We start from the raw sequence: 18,955 nt of genomic DNA, 5'->3' as shown, positions 1-18,955 counted from the left end.
CCCTGTATATAATGACCACAGTAAAGATACAGTGGTTACCTGGTTACAACAACCATACTCAGATACCCTGTATATAATGACCACAGTAAAGATACAGTGGTTACCCTACACACAACAACCATACTCAGATACCCTGTATATAATGACCACAGTAAAGATACAATGGTTACCCTACACACAACAACCATACTCAGATACCCTGTATATAATGACCACGGTAAAGATACAGTGGTTACCCTACACACAACAACCATACTCAGATACCCTGTATATAATGACCACGGTAAAGATACAGTGGTTACCCTACACACAACAACCATACTCAGATACCCTGTATATAATGACCACGGTATGATACAGTGGTTACCCTACACACAACAACCATGCTCAGATACCCTGTATATAATGACCACAGTAAAGATACAGTGGTTACCCGGTTACAACAACCATGCTAAAGCTGACTTTTTTTTAAAAGAAGCGAAGCAAATCGTAATGTAAAAATATTGGTACACTTGAATCTGTGAATGATCACCAAATACTTTCATAGCTTTAGAGATTAACCTAGTAGGTTTGAATCATTAGTGAAGTTCTACATACAGTAACCCTGTGCTGAATCTGTCTTCTTAGTTCCATCATGGTTATCAGTCACAGTGGCCAATAATCACTAACAGCATTCTGTCTATATTGTTTATAATTCAAAATTTGACAAGAGCCCTGAAAACTTGTACAACAGTTAAAGACACTTGTTTGTTTTACATCTTACATAAAAGGTGATGGTTATTTTCCAAAAGAACAATATAATTAACAGTAATAAATGCCTGACATGGTATCTTGGCAACAAACAACACTTACATGCAGCGATATACAAGGGGCATAACTCTTACATCCATGCACACTTGGTTCACCAAGTACTAACACATCTTACTTTCCAACACATAAAAAGATCATGTACAGTTTAATGTTCAAGTCTTAATTCTCTCTCTCGTTTACTTTTTTATCAATCAAATATCACAAATTGGAGACTTTAAGTGACAAATTTAACAGAGATTTAGTCCCAATTTTAATTATGAGAATCGTGAAACCCAAACTAAATCTCTATCCTTATTATATCAGATGTTAGATTTACAGTATTGATTATATTTGTAAAGGAATCTTTTAATAATTTCAGGTTAATACAGTTTCAAAATAATGAAATGAATTTTATTTTTCTTCCTTATCATTAATTTCTGTATTCTAAAGTTTCTACTTGCAAATTGAGAACACTTTTAATTTTTAATCACTTATATCATATTTCATACATTGTTTTTGTTATATCAGAATAGTAGCACACTTGTCCATTAGTGTATAACTGTAACAGGAAATCCTCTATAGCGTTGTTCCATAGATACTATACTATGTACAGTAAACGGCTGATCCTCAACGACATATCAACATAAAAAATAATCTTCTATAATCAAATCATGTTTTTACATGTTAAACTGACTATATGATCAATGATTATTTTAGGGGACTGATTCCATTTCATTTCCCTTAAATAGGGTTTGTAATCTAGCCATCAAACTTAGCTGGTTTCAGAATTATAAACATTAATTTACTTTTCATAAAATAACTTTTGTTGTGTCACAATTCTGAGTAAAATTGTAAACAGTATTTGCCAGTATAGTGTTGATGAGTCGTTGGTGATCAGCCTGGTAAGGTGTTAACTAAGACTATCTGTTTTAGTGTAGTATAGACAGGTTAGCGACTAGTCCGATACACCAGTGGTTATAAAGGGCAGACAACTCAGTCTATAATCATATGCTCTACAACAATTTATTTCACCTTACAAAATAATTTAGCACCGAATATGAAACAAGAGAACATTTCAGCCATATTCCGAATGTAGTAATCGGATGAGATCAGGACAGAATGCTGATTCTCTCATCAACATCAACTGCTGATACATTCATTAAATTAACATTATTGGAGTGTGGAGTTCAAATCAAAACCTTGATTACATAAATCTACAAAATGTATATAACAGTTATCATTAATTAAATTCCGAGGAAACTGTCGTTATACATGTAATTCAAAATCAATGCCTGCTGATGCCCAATTTGATGAATAACCTATATAAAAACACTGATTTATAACGATGAAAAATTTTGATATTAAAACACTAATTTATAAGGATGATAAATTTTGATGTAAAACACTTAATTTGTAGGCAGTAAAATAACAGTAAATTGTAAAACACTTTGTACAGTACATAGTACTAATCTGTGGATCATTGATGATTGGTCATACATGCCAGCCTTCCACCATACAGAGCCATGCAGAGACGGTCACCTCCGTACCAGACCCACAACACTGATATATACAGGTAAATACTACAGGACAGGTAAAAACCTGGTCAGGGACAGGTACGTGCATTTGTCTTTACCTGTAATTGTCTTACCTCGGCGAGGAATCTGAGACAAACTGTTTGTCGACTTTGATTTGGCTATGCTATTTTTTCCAATTCTGTTCTGGATATCTTCATTAGACAAATTAAGGACAAAAGGATGAGATAACAATGATAACAGTTCCTGGTATCTACACATCGTACATACAATCCCTAAACTGTCAGTTACTGGTATCTACACATCGTACATACAATCCCTAAACTGTCAGTTACTGGTATCTACACATCGTACATACAATCCCTAAACTGTCAGTTACTGGTATCTACACATCGTACATACAATCCCTAAACTGTCAGTTACTGGTATCTACACATGGTACATACAATCCCTAAACTGTCAGTTACTGGTATCTACACATCGTACATACAATCCCTTAACTGTCAGTTACTGGTATCTACACATCGTACATACAATCCCTAAACTGTCAGTTACTGGTATCTACACATCGTACATACAATCCCTAAACTGTCATTTCTAATCCTTATACTCACATCTGTTGGCTGCTCAATCAACCATTCTAAGCAAAAGTGAAACTTGATCAATTTCTGTCATATCAGTATGATTACCAAATTAAAAAAAAAAAATGTCCTGCTTTTAAATCATATATAACCAAGACAAACAGAAATCATATGTTTGGTAAGTACAATGTATTTATCATTTAATTTTTAGTGGAGAAGAGGAAAAGTGAACGAAAAAAGCGGTCAAGTTTCAAGTTTGCCACAGATACTTATGAAAGTAAGAATAGGAATCGACAATTGAGGATAAAAATTGACAAGTACATATATATGATACACAGACAAATTCTAAAAGAACACTGACAAAAATGTACAAAGGGAGATAACTCTGTGGTAACTGTGTTGAGTGACGTTACTGTTACGACTTTTTGATTACTAGTTATACAAGCATTAAAATTAATATTTCTCACAGTTTTGTCAGTTAATATCAATACTATTAAACTGTGGTGTGTTGGTGATTACAATATGTTACAAATGTTGGCAGAATTGTAAATTCAATATCACAACGGATTCAACAGGACCCTCATACAACTGGATTAACTATTATAACTGTGACACATGCAAGATAAATTTGACCAATGGTCAGTACTAAGTCTAGAATGATAAGCTTATTAAGGTCAATGTAAGAAGCAGAGCGGTCGTTATTACCCAGGACTGATCACAGCTGATGACCGATCCCTACATTACTGATGACTGGTATTAAGACAACGACTGATTCCTAGGGCTGGCCCAGTCAGATGAGAACTATCTTTCAGAATTGGCAGCAAAGAATTCAGAGAAAATGATACACAGGCTATAAAGGAAGTTGAGGATACGATGGCTAAACTACTCAGCCTTCTAACACAATATCACAGAATAAATTGGAATTATTCTTCATTAATTTGTTGAGATCTAGAATTTTCAGTAAGATGATCCTGAAAAATTATCATAACAACCCGAACATGCAGGAAAAAAGGACTTAGAAAGAAGTTAACATCTATTTTAAACAAATTAAAATGTATCAAAATGCTTATATCATGCTTTAAATGTCTTCACTGTGAAATCAAACAGTGCAACGTCACACTGTGTAACGGCCAGAACAACACATCGGCCCAAAAAATCCTAGCCAGAATTTTCAACCCATAATAATGAAAAGGCCACATCAAATTCATTCTTTTAAGTTTCAAATTTGATAAAAAAAAACATAGGATTGAAAAAGCAAATGAAATCTTAAAAAAAATTTTTTAACTGTCATGGAGACAAAAAATTTAGAAGGAAATTTAAAATTAGGTAAGAGCTTAAAGTTTATCCAAGAAACATGCATTTGTCATGGCCTTAACTGAACAATCATTACTGATAATTTAACATGTCTCAGTTCTAATAGTAGGTATATAGACTTGATCTACAGTACGGATATATACTCAGTTTTCTGTCAGTAAAATGAGTAAGGAGTATGATACACCAAATAGGTAAGCAAAGATGGCCGCTTTCAACAGCTGTGAAGCAAAATGTGATTGCGAAATTCTTTACCTTCAGGTTGCAAATATGGTGGATAAATAAACTTAAAACTGGTGAGATCTGTGAAAATAGCATCACAATGTTTCAGATGTGTAGTATTAGAATAACTTCTGCTTTCTTCTGCTTGTCAAATCTTAGCTAAATATATCAAAGATAAATGTATAAAATTTGAAATTTGTTTGTTAGCAAATCTGGCACATATCAAATCAGACTTCCTTTTGTTATTGTTCACAAATGATTAGGTTATTTTATATTTTTTCTTTTGTAATATGATAATGCAGGCATCCATCTTTACACACCTAAGGAGACAAGGTACCTTCACCCCACAGAACTACATTGGACACACAAACACTGTAATGCAGGGTGAAAGCCGACTTAGGGCAAAGCATATAGGCAACAAACAGTAGACACTAGGCAGACGTCGGGGTTAGAAGGTACATGCCTACAGATAAAACAGTCAGAGGGGGTGGGGGCAGACCTCAGGGGGTCGGAAGGTACACGCCTACAGATAAAACAGTAAGAGGGGGTGGGGGCAGACCTCAGGGGGTCGGAAGGTACATGCCTACAGATAAAACAGTCAGAGGGGGTGGGGGCAGACCTCAGGGGGTCGAAAGGTACACGCCTACAGATAAAACAGACAGAGGGGGTAGGGGCAGACCTCAGGGGGTCAGAAGGTACACGCCTACGGATAAAACAGACAGAGGGGGTAGGGGCAGACCTCAGGGGGTCGGAAGGTACATGCCTACGGATAAAACAGTCAGAGGGGGTAGGGGCAGACGTCAGGGGGTCGAATGGTACACGCCTACGGATAAAACAGACAGAGGGGTAGGGGGCAGACCTCAGGGGGTCGGAAGGTGCACGCCTACGGATAAAACAGTCAGAGTGGGTGGGGGCAGACCTCAGGGGGTCGGAAGGTTCACGCCTACGGATAAAACAGACAGAGGGGGTAGGGGCAGACCTCACGGGGTCGGAAGGTTCACGCCTACGGATAAAACAGACAAGAGGGGGTAGGGGCAGACCTCAGGGGGTCGGAAGGTACACGCCTACAGATAAAACAGACAGAGGGGGTAGGGGCAGACCTCAGGGGGTCAGAAGGTATACGCCTACAGATAAAACAGACACAGGGGGTAGGGGCAGACTTCAGGGGGTCAGAAGGCCTACAGATAAAACAGACAGAGGGAGTAGGGGCAGATCTCAGGGGGGTCAGAAGGTACACGCCTACAGATAAAACAGACAGAGGGGGACAGAGGGGGTAGGGGGGTAGGGGCAGACCTCAGGGGGTCAGAAGGTACATGCCTACAGTTAAAACAGACAGAGGGGTTAGGGGTAGACCTCAGGAGGTCAGAAGGTACACGCCTACAGATAAAACAGTCAGAGGGGGTGGGGCAGACCTCAGGGGGTCGAAAGGTACACGCCTACAGATAAAACAGACAGAGGGGGTAGGGGCAGACCTCAGGGGGTCAGAAGGTACACGCCTACGGATAAAACAGACAGAGGGGGTAGGGGCAGACCTCAGGGGGTCGGAAGGTACATGCCTACGGATAAAACAGTCAGAGGGGGTAGGGGCAGACGTCAGGGGGTCGAAAGGTACACGCCTACGGATAAAACAGACAGAGGGGGTGGGGGCAGACCTCAGGGGGTCGGAAGGTGCACGCCTACGGATAAAACAGTCAGAGTGGGTGGGGGCAGACCTCAGGGGGTCGGAAGGTTCACGCCTACGGATAAAACAGACAGAGGGGGTAGGGGCAGACCTCACGGGGTCGGAAGGTTCACGCCTACGGATAAAACAGACAAGAGGGGGTAGGGGCAGACCTCAGGGGGTCGGAAGGTACACGCCTACAGATAAAACAGACAGAGGGGGTAGGGGCAGACCTCAGGGGGTCAGAAGGTATACGCCTACAGATAAAACAGACACAGGGGGTAGGGGCAGACTTCAGGGGGTCAGAAGGCCTACAGATAAAACAGACAGAGGGAGTAGGGGCAGATCTCAGGGGGTCAGAAGGTACACGCCTACAGATAAAACAGACAGAGGGGGACAGAGGGGGTAGGGGGGTAGGGGCAGACCTCAGGGGGTCAGAAGGTACACGCCTACAGATAAAACAGACAGAGGGGGTAGGGGCAGACCTCAGGGGGTCAGAAGGTACACGCCTACAGATAAAACAGACAGAGGGGGTAGGGGCAGACCTCAGGGGGTCAGAAGGTACACGGCTACAGATAAAACAGACAGAGGGGGTAGGGGCAGACCTCAGGGGATCAGAAGGTACATGCCTATAGATAAAACAGACAAAGGGGGTAGGGGCAGACCTCAGGGGGTCAGAAGGTACACGCCTACAGTTAAAACAGACAGAGGGGTTAGGGGCAGACCTCTGGGGGTCAGAAGGTACACGCCTACAGATAAAACAGTTAGAGGGGTGGGGGCAGACCTCAGGGGGTCGGAAGGTACACGCTTGCAGATAAAGGGAGAGGGTAAAGGTTAAAGGATGTATTTTCATATTTGGATATTTAAAGGGAACATTGTTCATAAGATTTTGTTACCGAATTAACTGAAGCAATTGGGAGGGTTAGAGAATCGAGCAAAGTAGACAGAGGGGGATTGGACTTACGGAAGTCAATTGGAGGGTTAGAGGATCAAGTAGACATAGGGGGATTGGACTTAGGGAAGTCAATTGGAGGGTTAGAGGATCAAGTAGACATAGGGGGATTGGACTTAGGGAAGTCAATTGGAGGGTTAGAGGATCGAGTAGACAGAGGGGGATTGGACTTAGGGAAGTCAATTGGAGGGTTAGAGGATCGAGTAGGCATAGGGGGATTGGACTTAGGGAAGTCAATTGGAGGGTTAGAGGATCAAGTAGACATAGGGGGATTGGACTTAGGGAAGTCAATTGGAGGGTTAGAGGATCAAGTAGACATAGGGGGATTGGACTTAGGGAAGTCAATTGGAGGGTTAGAGGATCGAGTAGACATAGGGGGATTGGACATAGGGAAGTCAATTCAGGAGTAACACAAGAGAGTATAGGGATAAAGTGGAAAGTCTTACATAGTGATTATAACACAGCTGAGCGGGTGTGGATAGGGTAGAAAAGGATCTGATTGGGACAATAGGGGTAGAGGTCAGTATAGTGGTTAAACATTGGAACAATGATGGAATAGAAAAAAAAAAGGATCTTGATTACCAATGACAGGCTTCAGGTACTGTGTGTGATTTACATATGATGAATATTTATCTTTACACTACCAACTTGAACTTACAACACTAACTATTGCAGAATAAATGTTCTCAGATTATTTTTAATTCTATTATCCCCAACAGGAATTCTAATATTTATTAATAGGTAGGGCCTTGACCTAAGAGTAGGTGATTTTTTCCACACCAACAAGTCTCTACCCGTAGCTCCCTACTACTCCCTCCACACCAACAACTCCCTAGCCCCCTAAAGTTGTATCCCTTCACACCAACAACTCCCTAGCCCCCTAAAGTTGTATCCCTTCACACCAACAACTCCCTAGCCCCCTAAAGTTGTATCCCTTCACACCAACAACTCCCTAGCCCCCTAAAGTTGTATCCCTTCACACCAACAACTCCCTAGCCCCCTAAAGTTGTATCCCTTCACACCAACAACTCCCTAGCCCCCTAAAGTTGTATCCCTTCACACCAACAGCTCCTTAGCCCCCTAAAGTTGTATCCCTTCACACCACTGGTACCATGGCGACACTTAACACCTACCTTTAGTAGTGGATGTGTTTGGCGATGTCGTGCCTGATACAGCTAAATTTTTAGAACCTGAAAGTTCAAACATTTGTATCTTAATGTTATTGGATTTATTTAGGCATCATGTCACTCATTTTCCCCTAAAATTCTTCATAGTGAATATAAATTTCATTTTGTCTTTCAAAAAATAACAATTCTTATTCTCACAATATCTCAATTTATAAGGACAAACATATTTCATTATAAAATGATAAAATGTTTGTATCAATGCAGCTTGTTTTTAAGAAAATCAACTTCAAGGTCAAAATAAAAATAATAGTCATGTAGGTTATTACATTAACAGTATTTATAATATGATTTATTATACATAATTTATATTTATGTAACTATAGTATTTCAGGACTTGGTCCTAGAGTTACCTACCTTTGCGTGGGCCAGGAATTTTACTTCCGTTATCCCCCTTTTTTGTAGCAGCGGAGGTCACAGAATTACGTTTTTCTCCTTTCTTTTTCTCTGCTGCTTCTTCTTCCTTTTTCTGGTCTTTTTCTTCCTACACATTTAATAAATATTTTGTAAAAAGTTATTCTTACAAAAGGGTTATTAAGATTTCCTCATATAAAGGTACATGTGTCATATGTTTTTCTAATGAGACAAATAATATTCTTTCTATTTTGAAACATAACATAAGTGACCCTAATCTTGATTTTTTATTTATATACATTTTGTATATATATATTTCACAATAAATAGTATTTTTCTCATTTTAATTATTCAAAGTTAATTTAATGCCTGCTGTTTGAAAGTTTGATGAAGAAATGAATAAAGCTTTTAAACACAAGTTAAAAAGTAAAAAATTAGTTTTATTATTTAAAGGAAATAAAAGAAAAGCTAGATTTTTCAGATATAATATCCCCTATTTTATAGTGAAATCCATATGTAATGTTTGTATGGACATATTAACCTATATCCCGGACAGTTATTTAATTGGAAACCAATCAAACAATCAGAGCTAAAGATTCTAATTGATTAGGCATAAATATACACATATCAAATTAGAGATCAATTTAAGCTTTGATAAAAAATAACATCACAAGATATTTTTATTGTGTTCTCCAATATTAAGTGACTAATCTTTAGTCTGACTAGATAGAAATTAAAAAAAATTCTGTTGCCTTTTATTTGACTGGAGTATGAATATATCTATGACCTTTTGTTTGGGTATTCCAATCACCTCCGAGTAGAGATTTAAACATTAATATAATCTGTTACCTTTTGTTTGACTACTTTGACTATAAAATACATTTTTCTGTCACCATTTGACTATAGGGTATAGAATGCTATGCTATTTTTTTCCATCACCTTTTGCCTGACTAAGGGAAGGATACAATTTTGACTAATTACATATACCATGGGTATACATATACATAGAGTAAATATACATCATTAACTTTTCACTGCCTTACAGGAAAATCAATTCTTTTGTTTGATTAAAGAAAGGTGACTTTTGCTAAACCAAGGGGAGATAACTTATGTCTGGCTGATGGAAACGTAAAACATTTGTTCGGGTAAGGCTTTGGCCCATGGAAGTATAAACATTTTATGGCTTGAGGAGAAAAAGTTGTTAGGAATTTCCAACTTACTAATTCTATGAGCAGTTTTTCCTCATCCTCCTTTTTCTGGTCCACTAGATCTTGTTCAAACAGCATCCTTCTAGATAACTGCAAACAATTTAAATCCATCTACAGTTTGAACTGCTATTTATCCATCACACAAAACAAGCTGAACTGATATTGCTTTGTGAAAAACTGCATGGGGTATATTATTTTAAAGACATACTCTTAACCTCAAGTCACTATGTAAACATACTCTTAACCTCTAGTCACTATATAGACATACTCTTAACCTCCAGTCACCATGTAGACAAACTCTTAATCTCCCTTCCCTATACACATACTCTTAGCCTCCAGTCAGTATACAGACCCACTCTTAACCTCCAGTCACCATGTAGACATACTCTTAACCTCCAGTTATTATGTAGACATACTCTTAACCTCCAGTCACCATGTAGACATACTCTTAACCTCCAGTTATTATGTAGACATACTCTTAACCTCTAGTTATTATGTAGACATACTCTTAACCTCCAGTCACCATGTAGACATACTCTTAACCTCTAGTTATTATGTAGACATACTCTTAACCTCCAGTCACCATGTAGACATACTCTTAACCTCTAGTTATTATGCTGACATACTCTTAACCTCTAGTCACTATGTAGACATACTCTTAACCTCCAGTCACTATGTAGACATACTCTTAACCTCCAGTCACTGTATAGACATACTCTTAACCTCCAGTCACTATGTAGACATACTCTTAACCTCCAGTCACTGTATAGACACTCTTAACCTCCAGTCTCTATAGACATACTCTTAACCTCCAGTCACTATGTAGACACTCTTAACCTCCAGTCTCTATAGACATACTCTTAACCTCCAGTCACTGTATAGACATACTCTTAACCTATATTCACTATGTAGACAGACTCTTAACCTCAGTCACCTTGCAGACCTACACTTACTCTCTTGTTAATATGTACAGGCTTTCATTTCTAATATTCAGATAAAGAGTCACACTACTGGATCTCTCATTGCAAGTATCTGAAGAATCTGAGAATTTCCTCCATTTAGGACCCTTATCTGACCTTCACTGCTACATATGACCCTGTGACCTCGTTTACTTGTCTTTTAGGTGACACAATCAAACTTCATATCTGATTTCCTGTATAAATTCAGGAGCCTGGGGACCCGTTTGTTTATGGGGACAAACTGGTTTCCCCATTTTTAATTTAACATTTCAGGCATAAATCTTTAATTGATACAGGCCTTGGAAGCCTTTTTCATGGCTAATCCTACAGCAACTTAAAATCACCAGGTCTATCGCTATTTCATAAACAAACAACTCTTGTCTAAGCGTTTCTACCATGATAAATAAAATTGGTTTACAAGTATTTCACACAGAATTTGTAATATATGACCCTTTTGTCTTTATCACTCATAATAAAATAATGGTGGAAATTTTCACACTGGAAACATTCACTAACTTCATCATAATTTCTCATTTTTTGATATGTGATTTTACTTAACACATATCTCACATCAACAATGATGCTGATGACAGAGGTTAAAAGGTGGTCAAACATTCCACTTCTATATATGTTACAACTACTTATGAAGCGTAAATAGAGGTTACACAACGAGTGGTTGTTGGATATGGAATTTATTTCACTTGAGTAAGTTATCTTTAAAGTTACAAAAGACACAAGCATTAGCGAGTGTCTCTTGTAACTTTAAAAAAATAACTTACAAGTGTGAAATAAATTTCATATCCAAAAATCATGAGTCGTGTGACCTGTTTCTACCACAATGATATCGGCTTGAATCAAAGGGGAACGTGGCCAAGTCTAATTTCGTGTATGCAAATAAGGTGTACAAGTGACGGCGGGACCTGGTGATGTGACGTAATTCGATTATTGATGACGTTAATAACAATTGCAGTTCGGGTCAAATGTCACCGTTTCAACCAATCAAAACACATTAAGGGTTTAGTCCATGTGTGGTATAAACTGAATGTTATTCAACAGTTGTAATGATTATTGCATGCCTTGGGAGTTGAATAACACCCACCTATTGTGGTAGAAATCTGTTTATCACTATAACTACAATAGAAGGGTAAATCTATTTATCACTATCTACAATAGAAGGGTAAATCTATTTATCACTATCTACAATAGAAGGGTAAATCTATTTATCACTATCTACAATAGAAGGGTAAATCTATTTATCACTATCTACAATAGAAGGGTAAATCTGTTTATCACTATAACTACAATAGAAGAGTAAATTTGTTTATCACTATCTACAATAGAAGGGTAAATCTGTTTATCACTATCTACAATAGAAGGGTAAATCTGTTTATCACTAACTACAATAGAAGGGTAAATCTATTTATCACTATCTACAATAGAAGGGTAAATCTGTTTATCACTATAACTACAATAGAAGGGTAAATCTGTTTATCACTATCTACAATAGAAGGGTAAATCTGTTTATCACTAACTACAATAGAAGGGTAAATTTGTTTATGAAGGGTAAATCTAAATTTGTTATCACTAAATTTTAAATGAAGAGAGATAACGATTTTGACTTACCGATTCCATTTGAACATGAATTTTATCTAATTCTTCAACAGCCTGAAAAAGATATAAAACAAAAATTTTGATTCAAATACAATATCTGATCATTTAAAACAATACCTCTTTAAATCTGGCACATTCAAAATACATAACACTACATTATGGATTTCACAGAGCTCCATGTACATATTCTAATGTATTATGTCTTTGGATCAATGAAACAAACATCTAAATAAAACAGCATGTTTAGGATTTATCAAAATGAAAACAAAATCAAATTTCCTCTCAGTGGACCATTACAATACCTTGGGAATATCAGAACGCTGGTAAGTATATTTCATAATTTAACTGTAAACTATTACCACTTTAATGGCGTTCTGGACATCTTTGTCCTTCTCTGCAACCAGCAGCTTCCTCACACACAGATCCAGCTGCTGCAGCAGGTTACGGTCCGTCGGAAGTTTGATGAGTCTCTTCAGGGGTGGAAGTAATGAACACAATCGTAATCGTATATTAGGCACTGGATCCTTGTGCAGTTCTAACACAACTTCATAAAAATATTTCTTAAAAAATGTCTTAGAATATAGTTCTATCACAAATTTACAAATGTCTATGAACAAGCTCCTTTGATGACAGCTCCTCCCATGGCAGAACTCTGTAACAAAGAGCAGATAACTTAAGAGATATAAAACACATCTGTGAAACAGGTTTCCAAATCAAATCTTCAAATTAGCATTGCGTTCATTTACAAACTTTATATATTCATTGATTTATAAATTGTAAGACCTTGAATTAATATTATAAAATATTCAGTTTGTCCATCCATGAATGTGTCAAGAATGTAGCACCTGTAACAAGGCGGTTGACAAGTTCTTCCCTCTGTTCCAGTTTTTTAAGTGTCCGGATGATAATAAGAGATGATCTCGCACAGGCATGTCGTACAGGTATCGCTCGCTGTAGGAAGGAAACCAAACATCAGCCAAATTTTACATTTCCGTATTAGAATTTCTTTTCTCTACAATAATGAACTGTCATGACAATAGACAATATTACAAGTGTTACACACCAAGATTTGTTTAAAATGCTCCTAAAACAATTTAGGGTAGACCAATCAATTACAGGGAAAATTACAGTTCAACACTACAACATGTATACCCTGTTTGCCGAGAATATACGCTCTACCTACATTATTAAATGGGAACTTCTACTGACCGCCGTTTTGAGTTTGTTGAAGAGTACAGGTATGACTTTGGTGTAGAGGACTTCGTTGGAACAACAACGGGTCAAGCTTGCCAGACTGGTCATTAGTTCTTCTTGTAATCTCCAGTTGTTGAAACTTGACACCACCTCATCCGACGCCAATATCGCTGGAATTACCTCCCCTAGACTGTTCATCTGAAACATAATAACTATTATCATACAACACTGAAATATAAAAGCAACTCTTTAAACCAGGTTTCCAATCAGTGTAAAAGACTTTGGGAGGTTTTTCTCTTTTGAAGAATCTTTTTAATTGTCTTTATACAACACACTGTCATGCTGAAATGGTACCAGTCTGTCTCCGAAATTACAGCCTAACTCCAATCTGTCCCCTAAGTTCCAGCCTACCCCCAATCTGTCCCCTAAGTTCCAGCCTACCCCCAATCTGTCCCCTAAGTTCCAGCCTACCCCCAATCTGTCCCCTAAGTTCTAGCCTACCCCCCAATCTGTCCCCTAAGTTCCAGCCTACCCCCCAATCTGTCCCCTAAGTTCCAGCCTAACTCCAATCTGTCCCCTAAGTTCCAGCCTACCCCCAATCTGTCCCCTAAGTTCCAGCCTACCCCCCAATCTGTCCCCTAAGTTCCAGCCTACCCCCAATCTGTCCCCTAAGTTCCAGCCTAACACCAATCTGTTCCCTAAGTTCCAGCCTAACACCAATCTGTCCCCTAAGTTCCAGCCTACCCCCCAATCTGTCCCCTAAGTTCAAGCCTACCCCCAATCTGTCCCCTAAGTTCCAGCCTACCCCCAATCTGTCCCCGAAGTTCCAGCCTACCCCCAATCTGTCCCCTAAGTTCCAGCCTAACACCAATCTGTCCCCTAAGTTCCAGCCTAACACCAATCTGTCCCCTAAGTTCCAGCCTACCCCCCAATCTGTCCCCTAAGTTCCAGCCTACCCCCAATCTGTCCCCTAAGTTCAAGCCTACCCCCAATCTGTCCCCTAAGTTCAAGCCTACCCCCAATCTGTCCCCTAAGTTCAAGCCTACCCCCAATCTCATCTGTATTTAGTTTATTTTTGGTGGAGCATCAAACTCAACTGTTTATCAAATACAGTTTTTTAAAAAACCTTGACAAGTGCTTTGACATAACTTCTTCCTTGACATCTGACCTCTTGTGACCTTGACCTAGCATCAGATCTTAAGGGGTGTTATGTCACTACAACAGATTCGTTGGCCTGTGTACAGCAGACATGGGAGTCTTGAGGAGGAGCTGGAAAAACTTACATGAGAGACAAGTAACCTGTTCACGCCTGATCAGAGAATCAAACCCTTAGCCCCTTATTGAAGCCTCTACACTGTACAGCCATTCAAACTTCCCGATAGATGTCTGCAGTTACGTTCAACAATTGGCACTCGGTGACACAAGTCGAGAGTACACAACAATCAATCTCCAATTCCTCCATCTTTTGGTTCACACAAATGACAAAGAAGTGTGAATATCTATAAATAATTCACAGAGCACCACCATATCGTTCCTTCAATGAGGTTGTGTCCCGTCACAGAAATGTTCACTGCTAAAAGCTTGTCTAGCTTAAGTCTAAATCTAGAAATTTTCACATTAAATCTTTTCTGTCTTTTTATTCCCACTTTAGTTATCCCTCAATACAATCAATCCAAATTAAATGGATTGTTTTAGAATAAACTTGTTTTTTTAATTATCGAAGTAACTGAATAAAGGAAACCAGACCTAAAGCTTTATTACGACCCAGATTCAATAGTCTGATCGTGTCTCAAACTTTCTATCTTCATTAGCAGTAACTGATTACTAACCTGGCGTATTACAATCCTTCTCGATGTGATGGTATTGATTTGTACTGTGTGACTAATGTGTCAAAACCAACACAGTAATACCACACAATCTGAGGGTGCTGATGTTGTCAGCAACAGTGGGGACAAAGGGCCTAAACTAACACAGACAAAACAACGAGGACAATGATGTTGTCAGCAACAGTACCAACACAGACAAAACATCATGGACAATGATGTTGTCAGCAACAGTAACAACACAGACAAAACATCATGGACAATGATGATGTCAGCAACAGTAACAACACAGACAAAACAACGAGGACAATGATGTCAGCAACAGTAACAACACAGACAAAACATCATGGACAATGATGTCAGCAACAGTAACAACACAGACAAAACATCATGGACAATGATGTTGTCAGCAACAGTAACAACACAGACAAAACAACGAGGACAATGATGATGTCAGCAACAGTAACAACAGACATAACATCATGGACAATGATTATGTCAGCAACAGTAACAACACAGACAAAACATCACAGACAATGATGTCAGCAACAGTAACAACACAGACAAAACATCATGGACAATGATGTCAGCAACAGTAACAACACAGACAAAACATCATGGACAATGATGTTGTCAGCAACAGTAACAACACAGACATAACATCATGGACAATGATGTTGTCAGCAACAGTACCAACAGACATAACATCATGGACAATGATGATGTCAGCAACAGTAACAACACAGACAAAACATCATGGACAATGATGATGTCAGTAACAGTAACAACGCAGACATAACATCATGGACAATGATGATGTCAGCAACAGTACCAACACAGACATAACATCATGGACAATGATGATGTCAGCAACAGTAACAACACAGACAAAACATCATGGACAATGATGATGTCAGCAACAGTAACAACACAGACAAAACATCACAGACAATGATGTCAGCAACAGTAACAACACAGACAAAACATCATGGACAATGATGATGTCAGCAACAGTAACAACACAGACATAACATCATGGACAATGATGATGTCAGCAACAGTAACAACACAGACATAACATCATGGACAATGATGATGTCAGCAACAGTAACAACACAGACAAAACATCATGGACAATGATGATGTCAGCAACAGTACCAACACAGACATAACATCATGGACAATGATGATGTCAGCAACAGTACCAACACAGACATAACATCATGGACAATGATGATGTCAGCAACAGTTACAACACAGACATAACATCATGGACAATGATGATGTCAGCAACAGTAACAATGCAGACATAACATCATGGACAATATGGGAGGGTTCAGAGGGGTGGGAGAGTGGAGATTAGGGAAGGGGAGAAAAGAGAAGGAAAATAGAAAGATTTCATTAAGCAACACACTTGGAAAACTTCTGATTTTTGTTCAATTGGATCATATAGGTAAAGATTTGTTGGCCATTAATTAAGAACACAGATACAGGTTACATACCTTTGCCTCGGACAGTGTGTGATTGCTCGAGGACGAACCGAGGAAGGAATCCAAAATATCAACAATGTTCGTCAAAATACCACGCAACACCTGCAACAACATACAAAGTCACATGACATATCTTTACATGCTGATTGGATAAAGTGTGCTCAAACACATCTCTGTCCAGGTCATGTCAACAACGTGAGGGAATATCACATATTTTGTTTAGTAAATATATATATATTTTTAATATAATTCATCTCTTTTGAAGGTATGAAAGTTAATATAATCCACTTAATGAACTTTCTTCCGTTGAACGCAGGGTTGTTGTTTTTTTATCATGTTGCCACAACATTCTTCAGATCATTTTAAAATTACAAAATGTACTTCATTTCTACAGCTAGAGGATTGACTCTCCCATATCGATTCCTGTACCTAACCTGTATACAGCTGTAGTTAGAACTGACTGACTGGGGATACTTACATCTATACCCTAACCTGTATACATAGTTAGAACTGACTGACTGGGGATACTTACATCTATACAATCATCCTTGAGCAAGTTGATGAGGTCGTGTTGAAGTATATGTACCTGTGACCCTAACAACTTGGTGACCTGTAATACAAAGATGTAACAAGCCATTTGATTGGTCATTGAAAAGTATTTGTGAAAGTATCATTTTTTTTTAAACCACAATTATTTGGATTTACACACACTAAATTTACAATTTACATTGTTCAAAGAATATTAACAACACCAATGTAGGTTAAATTTATTTTTACAAAACTTAACTTTCAATTATTATTTTTCTTTCTTTTCATAGATCTTGACTAAACTGCTGTAGATGAAACTTCATTACTATTATTTGTCACACAATTCCCTGACACACTGTAGCTTTCCTCACTTGCCTACTTTACCAATACTTACCTCATGGAAACCACTGGCCACAGTTTTCCTGACTTGGCTGTTCGGATCTTTACAGAGACTAGAGAAAATGCCCAGCAAGTCGACCTTGAAGTGCTTGGGTCCAACAAACACAAACATCGCCTGTCCCCAAAACAAATTTATAACATTATTTCACAGTTGTAAGTTTTCTTCTGATGTTCACCATCATTAAGAATTGCAAAACTTCTAAAAAATGAATGGTTGGATAGAATTTATTACAACATGTAGACCATAAAGCAGATCAATGTTATTTAGTTAATATACGAATGGTTAAAATTTACACAATCATTAAATGCACTTACAGGAAAATTAAAGGCAGCATTTTTCCTACATTCTAAACACTGATCATCTTCATCAGATTGTGGCATGTCTGTAACCTAAAACAGAAACGAGCAGAATAATAACAAACAACAACAAAACAACAAAATAACAAACAAAAACAAATTGATAGCAAAACAACAACAAAATGATAATAAACAACAACAAAATAACAGATAGCATTGTTCACACAACTGTTCCCAAGAGCTTTGGTGAATATGATATTTATGAATATTAACTACATACAAGGTATATGCTCTAGATCTAGTACATGTATTTTGATGTTTATAAGGTATTACCTACATATAAAGTATATATGCTCTAGATCTAGTACGTGTATTTTGATGTTTATAAGGTTTACTTACATATAAAGTATATGCTCTAGATCTAGTACGTGTATTTTGATGTTTATGAGGTATTACCTACATACAAGGTATATGCTCTAGATCTAGTACATGTATTTTGATGTTTGTCAGGTATTACCTACATATAAAGTATATGCTCTAGATCTAGTACGTGTATTTTGATGTTTATGAGGTACTATCTACATACAAGGTACATGCTCTAGTACATGTATTTTGATGTTTGTCAGGTATTACCTATATACAAGGTACATGCTCTAGTACATGTATTTTGATGTTTGTCAGGTATTACCTACATATAAAGTATATACTCTAGATCTAGTACGTGTATTTTGATGTTTATGAGGTACTATCTACATACAAGGTACATGCTCTAGTACATGTATTTTGATGTTTGTCAGGTATTACCTACATACAAGGTACATGCTCTAGTACATGTATTTTGATGTTTGTCAGGTATTACCT

General features: G+C 37.9%; 1 protein-coding gene across 8 annotated transcripts in view; it reads right to left on the bottom strand.

Annotated features, from left to right (window-relative positions):
- LOC117323244 (serine/threonine-protein phosphatase 4 regulatory subunit 4-like) overlaps positions 1-18,955 on the bottom strand; it is a 115,978-nt gene that overhangs the window by 15,902 nt on the left and 81,121 nt on the right. For 3 of the 8 annotated variants that reach the window (XM_033878319.1, XM_033878320.1, XM_033878322.1), the window contains exons 11-21: positions 18,113-18,187; positions 17,793-17,912; positions 17,403-17,480; positions 16,883-16,972; positions 13,573-13,755; positions 13,209-13,314; positions 12,723-13,015; positions 12,376-12,417; positions 9,806-9,883; positions 8,589-8,715; positions 8,181-8,237 (exon numbers count right to left, since the gene is read on the bottom strand). In XM_033878319.1, the coding sequence (XP_033734210.1) occupies positions 8,181-8,237; positions 8,589-8,715; positions 9,806-9,883; positions 12,376-12,417; positions 12,723-13,015; positions 13,209-13,314; positions 13,573-13,755; positions 16,883-16,972; positions 17,403-17,480; positions 17,793-17,912; positions 18,113-18,187 (1,249 nt within the window). Of the gene's footprint in view, positions 1-2,422; positions 2,516-4,468; positions 4,517-8,180; positions 8,238-8,588; positions 8,716-9,805; positions 9,884-12,375; positions 12,418-12,722; positions 13,016-13,208; positions 13,315-13,572; positions 13,756-16,882; positions 16,973-17,402; positions 17,481-17,792; positions 17,913-18,112; positions 18,188-18,955 lie in introns of all 8 variants that reach the window. The other 5 variants (XM_033878318.1, XM_033878321.1, XM_033878315.1 and 2 more) reach the window with 4 other exon arrangements.

The sequence above is a fragment of the Pecten maximus genome, chromosome 3, assembly GCF_902652985.1.
Source record: "Pecten maximus chromosome 3, xPecMax1.1, whole genome shotgun sequence".
NCBI lineage: Eukaryota > Metazoa > Mollusca > Bivalvia > Pectinida > Pectinidae > Pecten > Pecten maximus.
The sequence above is the reverse complement of the archived record's forward strand: the minus strand, read 5'-3'. Positions and strand labels throughout refer to the sequence as shown.